The 17,302-nt window shown below is 42.1% G+C and overlaps 1 protein-coding gene across 7 annotated transcripts in view; it reads left to right on the top strand.

Moving 5' to 3' along the window:
- Nucleotides 1–17,302, top strand: part of LOC140915797 (protocadherin alpha-C2) — a 362,081-nt gene that overhangs the window by 127,135 nt on the left and 217,644 nt on the right. The window contains exon 1 of one of the 7 annotated variants that reach the window (XM_073356100.2): nucleotides 4,583–7,088. The exons of 5 other annotated variants lie outside the window; for them this stretch is intronic. In XM_073356100.2, the coding sequence (XP_073212201.2) occupies nucleotides 4,716–7,088 (2,373 nt within the window). In that variant the 5' untranslated portion in view covers nucleotides 4,583–4,715. Of the gene's footprint in view, nucleotides 1–4,582; nucleotides 7,089–11,885; nucleotides 14,412–17,302 lie in introns of those variants that run through there. One more of the 7 variants, XM_073356098.1, reaches the window with a different exon arrangement.

Here is a 17,302-nt window from a genome sequence, read left to right on the forward strand (position 1 = left end):
GCCACTGTCGGAAGACAGGATACTGGGCTACATGGACCTTTGGTCTGACCGAATGTGGCTGTTCTTATATTCTTATTGTGGTATGATTAAATTCCTCTTTATGAAATATACAAATGTACAAGGGGTACAAAGAGAAGACTAGAATAGTATAGCTATTTTTATACAGCCTTATAAGCAATTTATTTTTAAAACATAGAATGAACTCCATGGTTTACCCCACTATCAGCCGTGTCTCATTTTAATATTCGGGTCAAAATATCTTACAATGGAGTCATATGTTTTCTTTGCTTGGGAATAAATTCCTTCAAAAATTTATCAGGCAATCTCCATCACTGATGGCTCTTGATATGTAGATTGTGTGGCACTCTCAATTCCATCCCTCATAACACTGATTGTTGATTATAATGATTGCAGTTATTATAGCAACTTCTGTAATAATACAGCTTTTAACTTCCGTAGTACCTTCCGTCAAAGGATGTCAATGCACTTTAGAGAATTAGGGTGAATTTCATCCCAGTACAAAGAGCCTTGACACTTAAATCCGGCTTTAAAGGTGAAATTCACGCCATGTGCAGAGGGAAAGCACAAAACCTATGTACCCACTTAAGCCGCACAATATCCTTTACAAGATTCATGTGGCCTTGCGCTGGCCTTCTGCACTAAGGTGAATTTCACCAGTTAATTAATTTAGACTTTTTAATTAATCAGACCAGTTAATTAATTTAGACTCACATATACCCATGAAGTATTGTAACTAATCCCATTTACTGATGCGGCAAATGGGAACTCGAGCAGTGAAGTGACTTGTCCAAGACTACGGAAAATCTGTGGTAGATCTAGGAACATGAGTGCGCACATCTCCGGATTTCCTGTCATGTGCCTTATCCAGAAGTTTATCTTTCTTCTCCTTGGATTTCCTGCAAAGCATGGGTGGTGTCATTGGCCCTTTCTCATTTTCTCTCATGGAATATGTTTCTTCTTTTTATAGTGCAGCGCAGAAGTATTTTATAGAAAATGAGAATTTCTAATATTTTTTTGAGCTATCATCATAAAGCATTTGATTATATGTTAGTTCGCACAAAGTTCCAGTGAATCAATGTAAGCATCAAAATCCTGTAATTATATTACTATATTCATCAACGTTTTATTCCTGAAGTCATAATCCTTGGTGACAGGATACACTAACAGAAACATACTGGTTGTGCTAGTTACCTATATATCAGACATGTATAGGTCTTGCTTTTACTTCTTATGGATGATCTTAAACTAGATATACTTGTTCTTTTCCTTTTGAATTATTACAACTGTAATTATTGCAGCTGTAAAATTATTATAACTGTATTATTGCTGCTGTAAAACAGGTTTCCACCATATGGAAGGTCTTTTTTTCCTAATAAGGGACAGCTAAGTGAACAAATATATGTGTCATTTGCCAAGAATAAGAATAAACACCATAGATGAAATCTTGGCTCCATTGAAGTCAATTGCTTTGACTTAAATGGAGCTGGGATTTCACACCATATATTATAAATTATTTCCTTTCCCCCACATTTGAACTGATTTGTTTAAGAATTGGGATGAATGTGATTAAAGCAGTGGCTGGGTTCTATTGCCTTTAATTTCTTTTCACTTTCCTTGAGTCACTTTCAGTTGTTTCTAGATTTCACTTCTGCTTTCTTTTCCATAGAAATGGATGCTGGAATACTGAAAATAACCCAACTTTAAAAAACAATTGCCTTATCTTGTTTCCAGCCCCATTTCTGTGTAAATCAGCAGATAACCTCTAAGAGTGAGATATCTTCAGCTTAAAACAATGAAAATTGTGTTTAAAAATAACACAATTGAGTACTTTATCCTAGAATATTTAAAAGAATTCCAATGTGGATTTAAAAATAAAAATAATTAAGTAAACATAGTAAAGAGAACATTTTGGCATGTTTGTTTATTTATTTATTTTTGTTGGATGGAGGCAATAATTTTTTGATGGTTAAGGATGTGTGATTTTTGCCGTTCCATAGATGTTTTTGATTGGTGGTGTTATACCTTGGAGGGTTATCATCACAAGTGACAATGTTATTGACATGCAGTATGGAAATGCAGAGAAATTGCTTCACATGGTGGCTAGATACTCTCATTATCCCACTAGAAGAGGCAGACAGTTATCCATACTTCTTGAGGTAAGTTATTAAGCTACCCAAATACCTCCTTCTGGACCTGACCAGATAGCCATGTGCTTTTCTGGCACCAAGAGGGGATAGAAATTGGCCTTAATATCTTTTGTTTGGAGAGCCATTTTAATGTGCTGAATTCCTTATGCACATGGGCCCCAAACAGCAAAACACTAAACTCTTGAGTAGATTCATTGACATGCTTAAAGCTAACTGGGTTTTTAAGTGATTTGCTGGAGCAAAGCCTCAATGGGGTCTGCTCTTGCAGTCCTTCCACAACCCAAAAGTCTAATGATTTCATTTGTAGGAAAAGAGGACAAAGGCACCCAATACTTTTAGAATTAAGTGCAAACATTTCAGTGCATTTTTTAAAATAATAGTGGTACTTTTTAAAAAAGCCCCCTATCAATTAAAATGCCTTCAGAATGCCTTCACCTTACACCTTCTTCACCTGTTATATATATATGAATTTATGGAGATATGTTTACATATAATAGATGGAATATGTAGCAACACCTAAATATAAATTAACCTAAAATATTTGTTTCCATTTTCTAAGGCCTTTTCTGGCTGCTTATGTTTTTCCCAAACTTTACTTCAGGGACTGAAATTCTGGAAGTTTGGTCTCAGCACATTTTCTTTTTTGAAAGATCAAAAATGGTTTAGCTATTTTCAAATGAACAGAGAATGAAAAATATATTTTTTCATAATTAAGAAAACTGTTTTGACATTTTTTGAACAGCTGTAGTGTCTAAGCAGAAGGTGGTAGAAACTTAAAATCTGACTAAGAGGTAAGTCTTAGGCATCAGATATGTCTATCAGTGGCCTGGTAAAAGTCTTTTTAGATTTGATCAGTTAAAATCAGTTTTTTAACGTGCAGTGTTTTAAAGTGTTTGGGTTTTGTTTTGTTGTATGATCATTATTTTAATAGTCGGTATTGGCACTCTGTATGTGGTCATGTATAGCTGAGTGGAAATTCACTTTAATATAAGGACTTGCTATGTTCCACTGGCTCTGTGCATGCATATGTAAGAAATTAGAGAAGAATTTCACATTTTACCTGTGGATGGTATGTGGAGTATGATCTGTGAAGTTGAACACTGAAGGAAGCAAAGCTCTAAAGGTGCCTGTCTTATTCCATATGTCCTGTGAAAAGTTTCAGCCATGTTTTATTATATAAGATCTATTTATCTACACTGAATGAGCCAGGGCTCCTTAGGCAACTTTGCAGTCATGGAGGCTGGGTTTCAGAGGAGCCCTTCCCTTATTGAGTTCAGGTATTCTGAAAGACAGACCATTCTACTACTGCCCAACAGGTAGTTCCATATGATTGCACTTCTTTACTATATTATTTGTCTTTTAAAAACCTAGAGAATTCCCTGGGAATGGTAAGGTCACCAAAGAATCCCTGAAAAGTCAGGAAATGTGGAAGTTAAGGGTTCCCACACATCTTTAGCTCTGAGCCATGTGTGTAACCATTATAATATATTTTTTGGTTACATTATAACATAATGTTTTTCTTCAGGCCTCTGTCTCCTTCTTTGTGCAAGGTGGATGGAGAAAGAGGCAGGGTTGTGAAACCTATGAGGCAGAGGTTCAGAAAGTGTCTGTCTCCTTCCTTGCACAGGATGGTCAATGAACTCTGAGGATAAAAATAAATATTGAACAATTGCTTCATTCACAACACATCAAATAACCAAAAACCAAATCCAGGTTGCTTGCATTATGAGTGTTTCACTACCCTTAAAGGTCTTTCCACATGTGTTTATTGATTGATTGATTGTATATATAGGTACACAGTGTCTCTGTAGACATGTAGAGATATAAAGTATATCAACTTATAGGTCACTAGAAAGAGATATTATGACACTGTTTTAAAAGTAAAGAATCAGGTTCTGAAATGTTATTCAAAGATTTAAAGGCAACAATAGCTTACCACAGATAACTATTTTGGCCTAAAATCTTTACTGTGTTTCATAATATTATTTGGCTATAGGAAAATATTATCATATGCTTGACTCTCCCCTGTAGCACACTAATAAAAACGTGTAATGTTAGACCAGACGTCTGTGTTTTAAACATTAAGACAATTTTCCAAGGTTAAGGTATCACATATTTATTTTGCTCCTTCGGCTACAGAGAGAAGATCAGGATATCTCCATATTATACCAATTAATTATTTCCAAACAAAGTACGTTAAGACGTAGAACTAATAGTATCTTTCGGATAGGTTGTAAAGAAAAAGAACTTCAGAAAACTGTAAGGATTATGTACATTGTTATATTAATCTATATATTTAAAGCATGGAAAGGTCTCAGACACAAGGTGTCGCTGTCGCCTAAAAAGGCTTTTTAACAGGAAAGAAACATACAGCTCCTCCCTCAGAAGCACTGAAAATCCTGCCTGTCAGCGCGTCAGGCCGGCTCCCGGATGTGACAGCATTGGATTTAAACGAAATTAATTTCAGAGATCCCGCATCAGGATATTCATAGGGAATCAGGAGTTTCAAGTCACTGATTTATAAACCAGAACCGCCCAGTGTCCGCGATGGCTGTTCTCCGGCGAGACTCCCTGGGAACCGGGCAGCTGCTGCGGCTGGTTCTGCTACACACGGCCTGGGAGGTGGGCAGCGGCCAGGTCCGTTATTCCCTGCCGGAGGAATCCAAACACGGCACCTTTGTGGGTCGCCTGGCCCAGGACCTGGGGCTGGAGGTGTCGGAGCTGGTGCCTCGGATGTTCCGGATGGTCTCCAAAGGCAGGGGAGACTATTTTGAGGTAAATTTGCAGAGCGGCGTTTTGTTTGTTAAGTCGCCAGTAGACAGGGAAGAGGTGTGCGGCCAGAGCCCCCTATGCGCCATTGACCTGGAGGTGATAGTGGACAAACCCCTGAGGATATTTCACGTGGAAGTGGAGATACAGGATATAAATGACAATGCTCCTGTGTTCCCCGTAAATGAAGAACTGCGTATCTCAGAATCGAGACCTCCGGACTCACGCTTCCCACTAGAGGGCGCGTTTGACGCAGATATTGGCACAAACTCTCAGCTAACCTATAAACTCAGCTCAAGTGAACATTTCACTCTAGACTTGCAAAAGAACGAGGAAGGCCGTGAGTTTTTAGCACTTGTAGTAAAGAAACCACTGGACAGAGAGGAAACCGCTATGCATCGTTTATTACTCATCTCGACTGATGGGGGCAAACCGGAGCTGACGGGCACAGTTCAGCTGGTGATCACAGTGCTGGACGTGAACGACAATGCGCCTGTATTTAATCAGTCCGTTTACAAGATTCGATTGTTCGAAAATGCAGCTAATGGGACATTAGTCATCAAACTCAACGCCACAGATTTGGATGATGGAATTAATAAAGATATTATGTATTCGATACGCGGCAGTGCGACACACAGCGGAAGTGCCGTGTTTAGCCTACTTCCAGACACAGGAGAGATCAGAGTCAACGGACTATTGGACTTCGAAGACACTAATTTATATGAAGTTCGGGTTCAGGCTACGGATAGAGGTAATCCTCCAATGGTCGGACAATGCACTATTTTGGTGGAAGTTTTAGACTTGAACGATAACACCCCTGAGCTGGCCGTGACTTCCCTTTCCCTGCCGTTGCCGGAGGACGCTCCCCCGGGGACAGTGGTGGCTCTTATTAGCGTCTCCGACCGGGACTCGGGAGACAACGGCAAAGTCACCTGCTCCATCCCCCCGGACCTGCCCTTTCAGCTCGTCTCCACCTTTAAGAATTATCACTCGCTGGTGCTGGCGGAGGCCGTGGATCGGGAGCGAGTGTCTGAATATAAGATCCTGGTGACAGCCAGAGACGAAGGGGCCCCGTCTCTCTCGGCCAGCAGCAGCATTTTGGTGCCGATCGCGGATGTGAACGATAACGCCCCTGCTTTCCCTCAGCCCGTGTACACGGTGTTTGTGAAGGAAAACAACCGTCCCGGGGCCCATCTCTTGAGCGTGTCGGCGTCGGACCCGGACGTGCGGGAAAACGCCTTTGTGAGCTACTCGGTGGTGGAGCGCAGTGTGGGAGAGCAGCAGCCCGTGTCGAGCTACATCTCGGTGCACTCGGAGAGCGGGCACATCTATGGGCTGCAGCCCTTTGACTACGAGGAGCTGCAAGTGCTGCAGTTCCAGGTGAGCGCGAGGGACGCCGGGTTCCCCTCCTTGTGCGGGAACGTGACTGTGCAGCTCTTCGTCCTGGATGAAAATGACAACGCGCCGGCAGTGTCCCCGCCTGGCTCCGGCCGCGGCTCGCCAGGGCCCGAGCTGGTTCCGCTGTCGGCCGGCGCAGGGCACGTGGTGGGCAAGGTCCGAGCGGTGGATGCGGATTCCGGTTACAACGCGTGGCTTCGCTACGAAGTGCAGGAGGCCGGGGCTGCGGGGCCTTTCCGGGTGGGTGTGTACAGCGGGGAGATCAGCACCACGCGGGCCTTGGAGGAGGCGGACGGCCCCAGCCAGAGACTCGTGATCCTGGTGAAGGACCATGGGGAGCCGGCGCTGTCAGCGACAGCCACGGTCAGCCTGTCCCTGGTGGAGAGTCCGCAGGCTGTGAAATGGGACTCGAGGCAAAGGGTCGGGAGCGAAGGGCCCTTGGTCGACATGAACGTGTCTTTAACGATCGCAATTTGCTCGTTGTCCGGGCTATTTGTGTTGGTGATTGTCGTGTACGTTGGCCTGAGATGCCACCGGGGTCCGGAAGTGATGTGCGGTCCTGGGAAAGCCACCGTGGTGTGCTCGAGCGAGGTGGGGAGTTGGTCCTATTCCCAGCGCCAGAGCCGGAACCTGTGTGTCGGGGAAGGCACCGCCAAGAATGACCTCATGGTTTTCAGCCCCAACTTTCCTAACTCTGCAGAGAACGGAGAAAAAGAGAAACAGCAGGAGATGACGCCTAATCTCTGTGGAACGGTTAGTGACGATGTCCTTTTTGGTTTTGTCTGAGATTTTCTAAGCGTTTTCTAATTTGGGAGAAAATGTAAGGCTGTTTGAAAGTTTCTAAAAATTTTACGAATTCTTGTCAAAGTCTTCCAGACGTTGCTGACCCAGAGAGGAGAAATGGCTCAGGGGAGTGTTATTCTGTGTGAATAGTGAATCCCCGCCCCCCGATTTAATTTGAATTAATGTAAAAACCCGGAATGGCTATGAAAATGGTCCTCTCTATATTTTACATGGAGACCCCAGACGCGATTTTCTGTATTCGGCGCTCATCTCTTTCAAATGTACTTTCCAAACTGAAAGGCAGAATACTCCACATCACGATTGCTCATCTTCTGTAAACTCTCATTGATTTATATTGAACCAATTTTCCACAATTTACACCAACGTCACTCTTCTCTTATTTTGCCCTTCTCAGTGATAAAACATTGAGTCGGTGTCAGCAATTTTCAGTGCCTAGTCAATACATTCTACGCAGCAATGATGACTATTTTATAACTTATTCTTTTTCGGTGAAAAGAAAAGGAGTACTTGTGGCACCTTAGAGACTAACCAATTTATTTGAGCATAAGCTTTCGTGCTCAAATAAATTGGTTAATCTCTAAGGTGCCACAAGTACTCCTTTTCTTTTTGCGAATACAGACTAACACGGCTGTTACTCTGAAACCTGTCTTTTTCGGTGATGACCCTTCCTGTGCCTCGTGTCTTTTAGCCTCTAGTCGATTTCTAAAAAATTAGCAAACATATGTATAAATAAATGAAACAACAATTCTGCGGTGAATTCCCTTTGGGGATTTCAAAATAATTAAGTATCTCAGCGCATCTGTGATATTTCTTTTCCCATTTGAAGATGGGGAACTCAGACACAGAAACACGCAATGATTCGCAGAAGATAACACAGAAAGAGAAATCAGATTTCTTAGCATGTGTCTTTAACCTCAAGAGCACCTTTCTTCTCTTTGGTTCCTTTATGGTAGCTATGCTGTCCTACTGGAGTTTTATCACTTTTCTCTTTTACCTATTAGATGGTGTATTTTCCTTACAATGAAGTACTGGAATACCATCCGGGAAACAGTGTTTTTTGTTATATTTGTTTCTTAATTATAGTTCCAGAGTCCTTTATTACACTTAAATCACTTGAGGTTTCAGTGGAGCATGGTGAACAAAATCATTTAATAATATTACCCTATATTCAAGGTGTATTTCTGTAATAACTCCTCTTGATCACAGGAAAAAAAGTACTCAAATAGATTAGTATTATCTGTTGGCACTTTCAAGCTGGTCACTAGAATCATAGGGACTCTACTTATAGGTCTTAGATGTTTGATTAATAACAGATAATGCCCCTCCCCCAGTTATCTCCCAACTGTATTGTTCTATCAGGCGTGATACAGATTATCATTCCCTAGAATATTCAGCTATTCTCCCATGGTAATGAACAGTAACTAATCTTATGAAGAGGAGCATGTACTTTTTAAAGAATAGGTATCACCGTTATTTACGCCAATGGAATGCTTTTTTGAAATTTATTTCAGAGTGATTAAAGACAGCAGATTGTTTTTATTACCTATTTCCACTGACTGTACATCCATATACCTGAGCCATTTCAGCTGTTGTTTTCCTGATTTTACTTCTTGTCTGATATTGGGTCAGGGAAAATGATCTGTCTTTGGTGATATCTTTGGTCATAGTTCTTTAGAAATTTTATGGGTATGTGCTCGTAAGAATAATTAATGTTGGCTTAACTCCCGTCCCCAGCAAAATATAGGACCATTTTTCTAACAAATTTTACAGAATTGAAAGTTGGATAAAATATAAATTAAATTAAAATAGAGTAAGATCACAGGAACATTGGCATTGCCAGACTGGATCAGACCAAAGGGCCATTTAGTCCAGTATCCTGTCTCTGACAGTAGCAAGTAGCAGATGCTTCAGAGGAAGATATAAGAACCCCACAACAGGCACATGTGGGATACTCTGCCCCACCTTTAGGTATCATTCCGATCTCTAATAATTAGAGATTGGCTTAAACCCTGAAGCAAATGGTTTAATAGCCCTCCCAGAAACGTTGTGGCATTTTTTTATGATAACTGGCTATTCTTGATATCCATATAAATATCCAACCTCTTTATGAATCTCGTTAAATTCTTGGTCTCAAGGACTTTCTATGGCGACAAGGTTCCCCAATCTAATTACACTTCGTGTGAAAAAATATTTCCTTGTAACAGGTTTTGAATTTCCTACCTCTTAATTTAATTTAATATCCCCTTGTTCTTGTGTTATGAGACAGAGAGAACAGAGGGTCCTTTTCTAGACTATTTCTTATTTTATATCATCTTCTTTCTAAGGTAAACAATCCCAACCTTTTAAATCTCTCTTAACATAAGACCTTTTCCAGGCCCTTGACCGTTCTCCTCACCCTTTCTGAACGTCTTTCAGTTGTGCAATATATTGTTTTGCGATCAGGTGGCTAGTGCTACACACAGTATCCAAATGAGGTCACACTATAGATTTATGTAAAGGCTTATAATATTTTCCATATTATTCTCTGTCCCATTCTTGGTGCATCCTAACAACTTGTTGACTTTTTGACGGCAGCTGAACATTGAGCAGAGGTTTTTATTAAGCTGTCTACAGTAGCACCCAAGTCCCTGTCGTGGGTTGATACATTTAGAACTTTATAAGGTGTAGATGTAGTTTATTTCCCCCCTCCAATATGCTTTTCTTTGCATTTGTTGACATTACATTTCATTTGCCATCTTGTTGTCCATTCACCTAGCTTGTTGGGGTCTCTCTGAAGTTCCTCGCCATTTGCTTTGCTCCCGACTAACGTACATAAGTTTGTGTCATCTACAGATTTTGATACCTGAATTTATATCATTCCCTTCCAGGTAATTAAATATTAAACAACACAAAACCTAGTTCAAAACCTTTAGGAACCGCTGTTAACTTTTGCCATGATGCAACCTGACCACTTAATTCTACCTCTACTTTCTGTCTAGCTGGCAGTTTTTGATCCAAGACAATACTTTGCCTCTCACCTCAAGACTACTTAACTTCTTTAGTTGCCTGCATACAAATTTGTCAGTTTTGTAAGTCTAAATAAATTGTGTCAGATGGTTATTTTTATTTACTATTTTATTGACATATTCAAAGAATTCTAAAAGATTAATATGATTCGATATTCCATTGCAGACTCCATGCTGGTTAGACCCTGTCATGATTAGATCTATGTTGTTGCCTGCCCTCCCAGGCAAGCAGATATTGGAAGGCAATAGCTTGCATATGAGACCATCAAGGTCATAAAATGTGTATATATATAAAATAGTCTTCAAATGCGGGTTTCGTCTTATAAGAGGAAACATACGGCTCTCCAGTCTTTTTCCACTGTGAAGAGAAACTAACAGGCTACTAGATGTTTCCTGCTTGAGAGAATACAGGGCCAGCGGCCCAAACTTAACTGCCTACAAGAGATGGCAGATGACTCAAGGTTTTTCCAGTTGTGGAAAACCGTGTTGTTGTTCTTTAGTGTTTATGTAAGTAGTTGACATGTTTCTGCCTTCTGGCTATGGCATGGAGCCTTCTTTATTCTTGTTGGTCAATGATTTCCCTCTGGCAATGGATGAAGAGCAAGCGTCCATGTGGATTATTTTAGCTGAGTATATCAACTGTCTTTGATATCGTTGAGAGTGAGGTTTCGTGGAACCTGGCAGGGTTGGATGGATTTGCTCTTGATTATTTACCTTTCTCGGTGAGAGGTCTCAGAAGGTATATGTTTTCTGATTTCTCATATGACTAAGGGGTAGCTCATGTGGGTTATTGTAGCGTTCTAGTCTTTTCTCCCACCTGTTTAACTTTTAGATGAAGGCGTTACAGGAAATAATTAAACATCTTGAGCTTTGATTCCTTGGGAAAAATCAGGAAACTTCAACGAATGCAAAATATGTTTAACTTGATAGTTAAGAGACGCTTCTGGCAGAGAGCCTACTACACTCCCTGCACCATTGACTGTAGTAGTGTACAGCTCCCGAATACAACTGAAGAGATTGGTTCTAACCTTCAAATCTCAAATGGCCCCTGAGTACCTCAGGGATTGTCTGGCCCCTTCTCCTGATACGATGCCACCTCAGTTGAGATCAGCCGAGGCTCTTGAACCAACAATTTCCTGGTTTCAGTAGGAGACCTATCAGGTCATGAATATATAAACTTCACATATGAAGACATCTGTTCATAGTTGAGATATCTGGGAATTATTTTCCACTTCCAGCAAAGTTTACTACATTTTATATTTCAACATTTTGCCATTATAAAAAAGAGGGGACATGGTTGTTAATAGCAACCATTATCAGGTAATTATGAGTATGTGTTTCTTTGCGAATAAGGGCGGGGTGACCGTCATATATTTATGGTGTCAATGGTAATTTTAAAAAGGAATTCATCTGTTTCAGATTTGAATATAGAGACAATATATACCAAATTTACAAAATATTCAAGGTAAATAAAAATAGGACAAAATAGAAGGCGTTTATTTCAATAGCAGGCTAATGATAAAAAGAACTAGTGGAACATAGCAAGTGGTATAGTTAATGAGTCAGTAAAATATAAGAAACATTTCTGAATCAAGAAAAATAGTTATTGAGATTTAAAAAAATTGAAAGGCATGATTTGCAATTGTACTTACACATTTAGTCACAAGGTGTCGCTGTCGCCTAAAGAGACATTTCAGAAAGAAACCAACACAGAGCTCCTCCCCCAGAAGCCCTGAAAATCCTGCCCCTCAGCGCGTCAGGCGGGCTCCCGGACGTGTCGGGCCTGGATTAAATTAAACTGCTTTCAAAGGGCATCTTCCTTATTCACTGGACTCTGCGGTTCCTTCAGTTAAATCGCTGATTCATAAACCGACACCGCCCAGTGTCCGCGATGGCTGTTCTCCGGCGAGACTCCCTGGGAACCGGGCAGCTGCTGCGGCTGGTTCTGCTACACACGGCCTGGGAGGTGGGCAGCGGCCAGGTCCGTTATTCTCTGCCGGAGGAATCCAAACACGGCACCTTTGTGGGCCGCCTGGCCCAGGACCTGGGGCTGGAGGTGTCGGAGCTGGTGCCTCGGATGTTCCGGATGGTCTCCAAAGGCAGGGGAGACTATTTTGAGGTAAATTTGCAGAGCGGCGTTTTGTTTGTTAAGTCGCCAGTAGACAGGGAAGAGGTGTGCGGCCAGAGCCCCCTGTGCGCCATTGACCTGGAGGTGATAGTGGACAAACCCCTGAGGATATTTCACGTGGAAGTGGAGATACAGGATATAAATGACAATGCTCCTGTGTTCCCTGTAAATGAAAAGTATCTCAGTATTGCAGAATCGAGACTGCCAGACTCACGTTTCCCACTAGAGGGCGCGTTTGACGCAGATATTGGCACAAACTCTCTGCTAACCTATAAACTGAGCTCAAGTGAACATTTCACATTCAATGTTAAATCAAACGATGACAACAAGAAATCCTTAGTGCTGGTGCTAAAGAAATCTCTGGATAGAGAGGAGACTCCTGAGCATAATTTATTACTCACGGCCACAGATGGGGGCAAACCGGAGCTGAGGGGCACAATTCAGCTGGTGATCACTGTGCTGGATGCCAATGACAACGCGCCTGTATTTAATCAGTCTGTTTACAAGATTCGATTGTTCGAAAATGCAGCTAATGGGACATTAGTCATCAAACTCAACGCCACCGATTTGGATGAAGGAAGTAATAAAGAGGTTTCATATACTTTTAGCAGTTTCGTTCCTCCCACTGGAGGAGATATGTTTAGTTTAGATCTAAATACAGGAGAGGTCAGAGTCAAAAGCCGTTTGGATTTCGAAGAAATTAATGTATATGACATTCAAGTTGAGGCAAAAGATAAAGGTAATCCTCCTTTGTCAGGACACTGCAATATTGAGTTAGAGGTTTTGGACGTGAACGATAACACCCCTGAGCTGGCCGTGACTTCTCTTTCCCTGCCGGTGCCGGAGGACGCTCCCCCGGGGACAGTGGTGGCTCTTATTAGCGTCTCCGACCGGGACTCGGGAGACAACGGCAAAGTCACCTGCTCCATCCCCCCGGACCTGCCCTTTCAGCTCGTCTCCACCTTTAAGAATTATCACTCGCTGGTGCTGGCGGAGGCCGTGGATCGGGAGCGAGTGTCTGAATATAAGATCCTGGTGACAGCCAGAGACGAAGGGGCCCCGTCTCTCTCGGCCAGCAGCAGCATTTTGGTGCCGATCGCGGATGTGAACGATAACGCCCCTGCTTTCCCTCAGCCCGTGTACACGGTGTTTGTGAAGGAAAACAACCGTCCCGGGGCCCATCTCTTGAGCGTGTCGGCGTCGGACCCGGACGTGCGGGAAAACGCCTTTGTGAGCTACTCGGTGGTGGAGCGCAGTGTGGGAGAGCAGCAGCCCGTGTCGAGCTACATCTCGGTGCACTCGGAGAGCGGGCACATCTATGGGCTGCAGCCCTTTGACTACGAGGAGCTGCAAGTGCTGCAGTTCCAGGTGAGCGCGAGGGACGCCGGGTTCCCCTCCTTGTGCGGGAACGTGACTGTGCAGCTCTTCGTCCTGGATGAAAATGACAACGCGCCGGCAGTGTCCCCGCCTGGCTCCAGCCGCGGCTCGCCAGGGCCCGAGCTGGTTCCGCTGTCGGCCGGCGCAGGGCACGTGGTGGGCAAGGTCCGAGCGGTGGATGCGGATTCCGGCTACAACGCGTGGCTTCGCTACGAAGTGCAGGAGGCCGGGGCTGCGGGGCCTTTCCGGGTGGGTGTGTACAGCGGGGAGATCAGCACCACGCGGGCCTTGGAGGAGGCGGACGGCCCCAGCCAGAGACTCGTGATCCTGGTGAAGGACCATGGGGAGCCGGCGCTGTCAGCGACAGCCACGGTCAGCCTGTCCCTGGTGGAGAGTCCGCAGGCTGTGAAATGGGACTCGAGGCAAAGGGTCGGGAGCGAAGGGCCCTTGGTTGACCTGAACGTGTCTTTAATGATCGCGATTTGCTCGTTGTCCGGGCTGTTTGTGTTGGTGATTATCGTGTACGTTGGCCTGAGATGCCATCCGGGTCCGGAAGTGATGTGCGGTCCTGGGAAAGCCACCGTGGTGTGCTCGAGCGAGTTGGGGAGTTGGTCCTATTCGCAGCGCCAGAGCCGGAACCTGTGTGTCGGGGAAGGCACCGCCAAGAATGACCTGATGGTTTTCAGCCCCAACGTCCCTCACTTTGCCGAGAACCGGGAGATGGAGAAACAGCTAGTGATGGCGTCCAATGTCTGTGGAACGGTTAGTGATATCCTCTTGTTTTAGAAGGATTACAACTTCCTTTTATAACAGATATTTACAGCCATTTTAATAATTAATTGTCTCATTTGACGCTTTGTAAAATAGTAACAATAGTAATAATTTGATATGAATCGTCTGGTTTTTATCGGTTTCTTCCACTACTATTAAAAGTGTTGATTGCAAACACAGAAATAATAGAATTGGGATAGAATTATTTTCTATGCATTAAAATCTTATGTTACAATAATATTGTTTTCGATGTAGTTTTAGTTATTTTATAGAGTAAGTATTAGGGGTTGCACTTTGAGGGTCGTCCAAAATAACTTTATTTGCTTGGGCAATTATTGTAGAAATTGCTAGTTTATCTTTCAATTCTCATTAGTTATGACCATTGATAGCCCTACTCTTTACTTAAAGAAATAAAACTTTTCACTTAGATAGCGAAATCTATCTGAAGATGCCGAACTACTTTAGAAAAATGTTAATTAAGGTTCTGTGATGAAGCCTGCCAAAAGCCCTGTGAGTTAGATACGACTGTCCCCATTTGTAGGTGAGATATTCTTATAGAGAAGCGAAGTAAGTTGCCCATGGTCATACCAGAAGTGTGTGACTGAGGAGGGGATAGAAACCCGACCTCCTACTTCCCACCCTTCCCTCCTTAATCACAAGGGTGTCTGTCCGACTCTCTTTAAAATCGGAGAAAAAAACTTACCTTGTCTCCACTGTGAAAAGAATGGGCACAAGATCATTGTGTCTTTGGGTCTCTTCTTGAAACTGGATTATTTTATTTGTCCATTATTTTAATCTTCATATGGGAGTATAATTCATTTTTCCCCATAATGCAGCATGGAAATGGGCTTACAAGACTTGGAAATAATTATTATTCTTAATTATTATTGTTCTTCCTTGAGCCCTAAAATGGTCTGTTATACATTGTAACTAAAATAGTAGTTCACTGAAGCTCTGCCAGACACAGAAATATCTAATTAAACACTCCTTTTAAAACTTAATTTTAAAATTAGAAGTCTTTGCTGAGAAGAAATATCAATAAATTTTTTGTATTAAGAATGAAGTGTTATTCATACTAAATACTGGTTTGTAATAACTACCCTTCACTCAAGAAAGACTCAAGAACTACTCTTCACTCAAGGTGCCTTCCTTCATATATGATGAATGATTTTATATTATTTTAAATATATTGCCCTATTAATAGTAAAACAGACTGCCATCCCTTTGGAAGCAAAAATGTTAATCTACTCCCTCCTAGTGACAGAAACTAACTTTATGGAGAGGAGGGAGCAGCTTGTCAAAAGTAGGTGTAAACATTGTGTACTGCCATGGAATCTTTTACTTGGATTTTATTTCACTCTTGAACATCGATTTGTATGAGAATTGTTATTAATCATAACTTAATTGTAGGAAAGTATATTATTACCTTTACCTTATTTTCTCTGATACTGCAAAAGTTGCTTGCAGATGCTAGTTTCCAAGTTTTAACTTTGTTTTCCAATATTGGATTATAGAATATAAGAAAAATTAAAATTGTAGTATTTCTCAGAAAATTCCCTTAAATTATAGATTTCCTGGTCCCCTTTTCTAACAAAAGACTGTGGACAATAAAAATGTTATTTAAAACAGGTGTAAAATTTAGTAATTTTTATATTCAAGTTGACAGAATTGCAAATTGGAAAAGAAAGAAAATAAATATAAAATAATAAGGAAGAAAATGTTTTTAGACATTTTCCAGATTTGGTCACATGATAAGATAGGTCCCATTCCCCCCTTAAACAGTAAGGATGCCAGACAGGATGGGAATTGTCTCTATCTGACAACAACATGAAAATGGAATATGGGCATGCTGAAGAGGACACAGATAGCCCTTTCCACTTCCCATGCTAAAGAGGGGAGCTATTAGTCTCTCCAGGTGTTTCCTGCTTGAGATAGGAACTGTCAGCTATGCATACTTTCCTCTCAATAGGAGGAGATAGGAGTTGGCCCTGGCTTTTTCCACTTGATGGAGCCATTTTGCTGTAATGTATTACTTAGGCATATAAAGGGCATATCCCTGTATTACTTGTGTGTCCAAAACTTCCAGTGATTTTAACTGAGAGAGACAAGGTGGGTGGGGTAGTATCTTGAGCTCCGTGAAGGTCTTCTTCAGGTCTGTGGAGGTCTGTGGAGCTCAGTCCAACAAAAGGTTTGTCTCTCATATCCTCGGAGCAGCACCACTACAACAACCCTGCAGACAATGATTTCAATGGGAGCTGTAGACATACTAGGACTGAAGTTCAATGCACTAAGATTTCACAACATAACCCTCCGCCCCACATCAGCATGATAATAAAAGTGATCTCTAGTGACATCATCAGTGAAAACAGTGCCCTCAGGTGAAAACAGTTTCTTCAGTTGTGCAGAATGTGCCAATGGCCTACTAGATGATCTAATAACTTGTCCTGGAGTCGGACTATGGTTAATTGCTCTCATATCCCTTGATTGCTCTCTTATCTTGATTCTTCATCACAGGTCACCTTGGTATAGAGATGGCTTGTGACACTTAGATATCACAGTGATACCTTTTTTAGAAACAGTACTATAGACAGATAGAAGAAGAGATAGATCAGAAAGGTAAATGGCTAGAGTGAAGGCAGCAGAAATAGCAATCTCAGCTGGACAAACTATGATAAACAGTTTAAATCTTACTCTATGATGGTGTGGGAAATAAGACAGGCCTTCTTCACTTGTATCAGAGCATCCTCAGTGTTCTGATCAGTGGAAGTGCTCTGGGAGGAGAACAGCCTGGTAAGTTCAGGCTAGCTTCATAGATATTATCAAGTGCTTTCAGACTAAGCTTGGCTTTTGTATGAGCAGAACCATTGGAGACAAGGTTGAGG

This window comes from Lepidochelys kempii, chromosome 8 (assembly GCF_965140285.1).
Source record: "Lepidochelys kempii isolate rLepKem1 chromosome 8, rLepKem1.hap1, whole genome shotgun sequence".
NCBI classification, from domain to species: Eukaryota; Metazoa; Chordata; order Testudines; family Cheloniidae; genus Lepidochelys; species Lepidochelys kempii.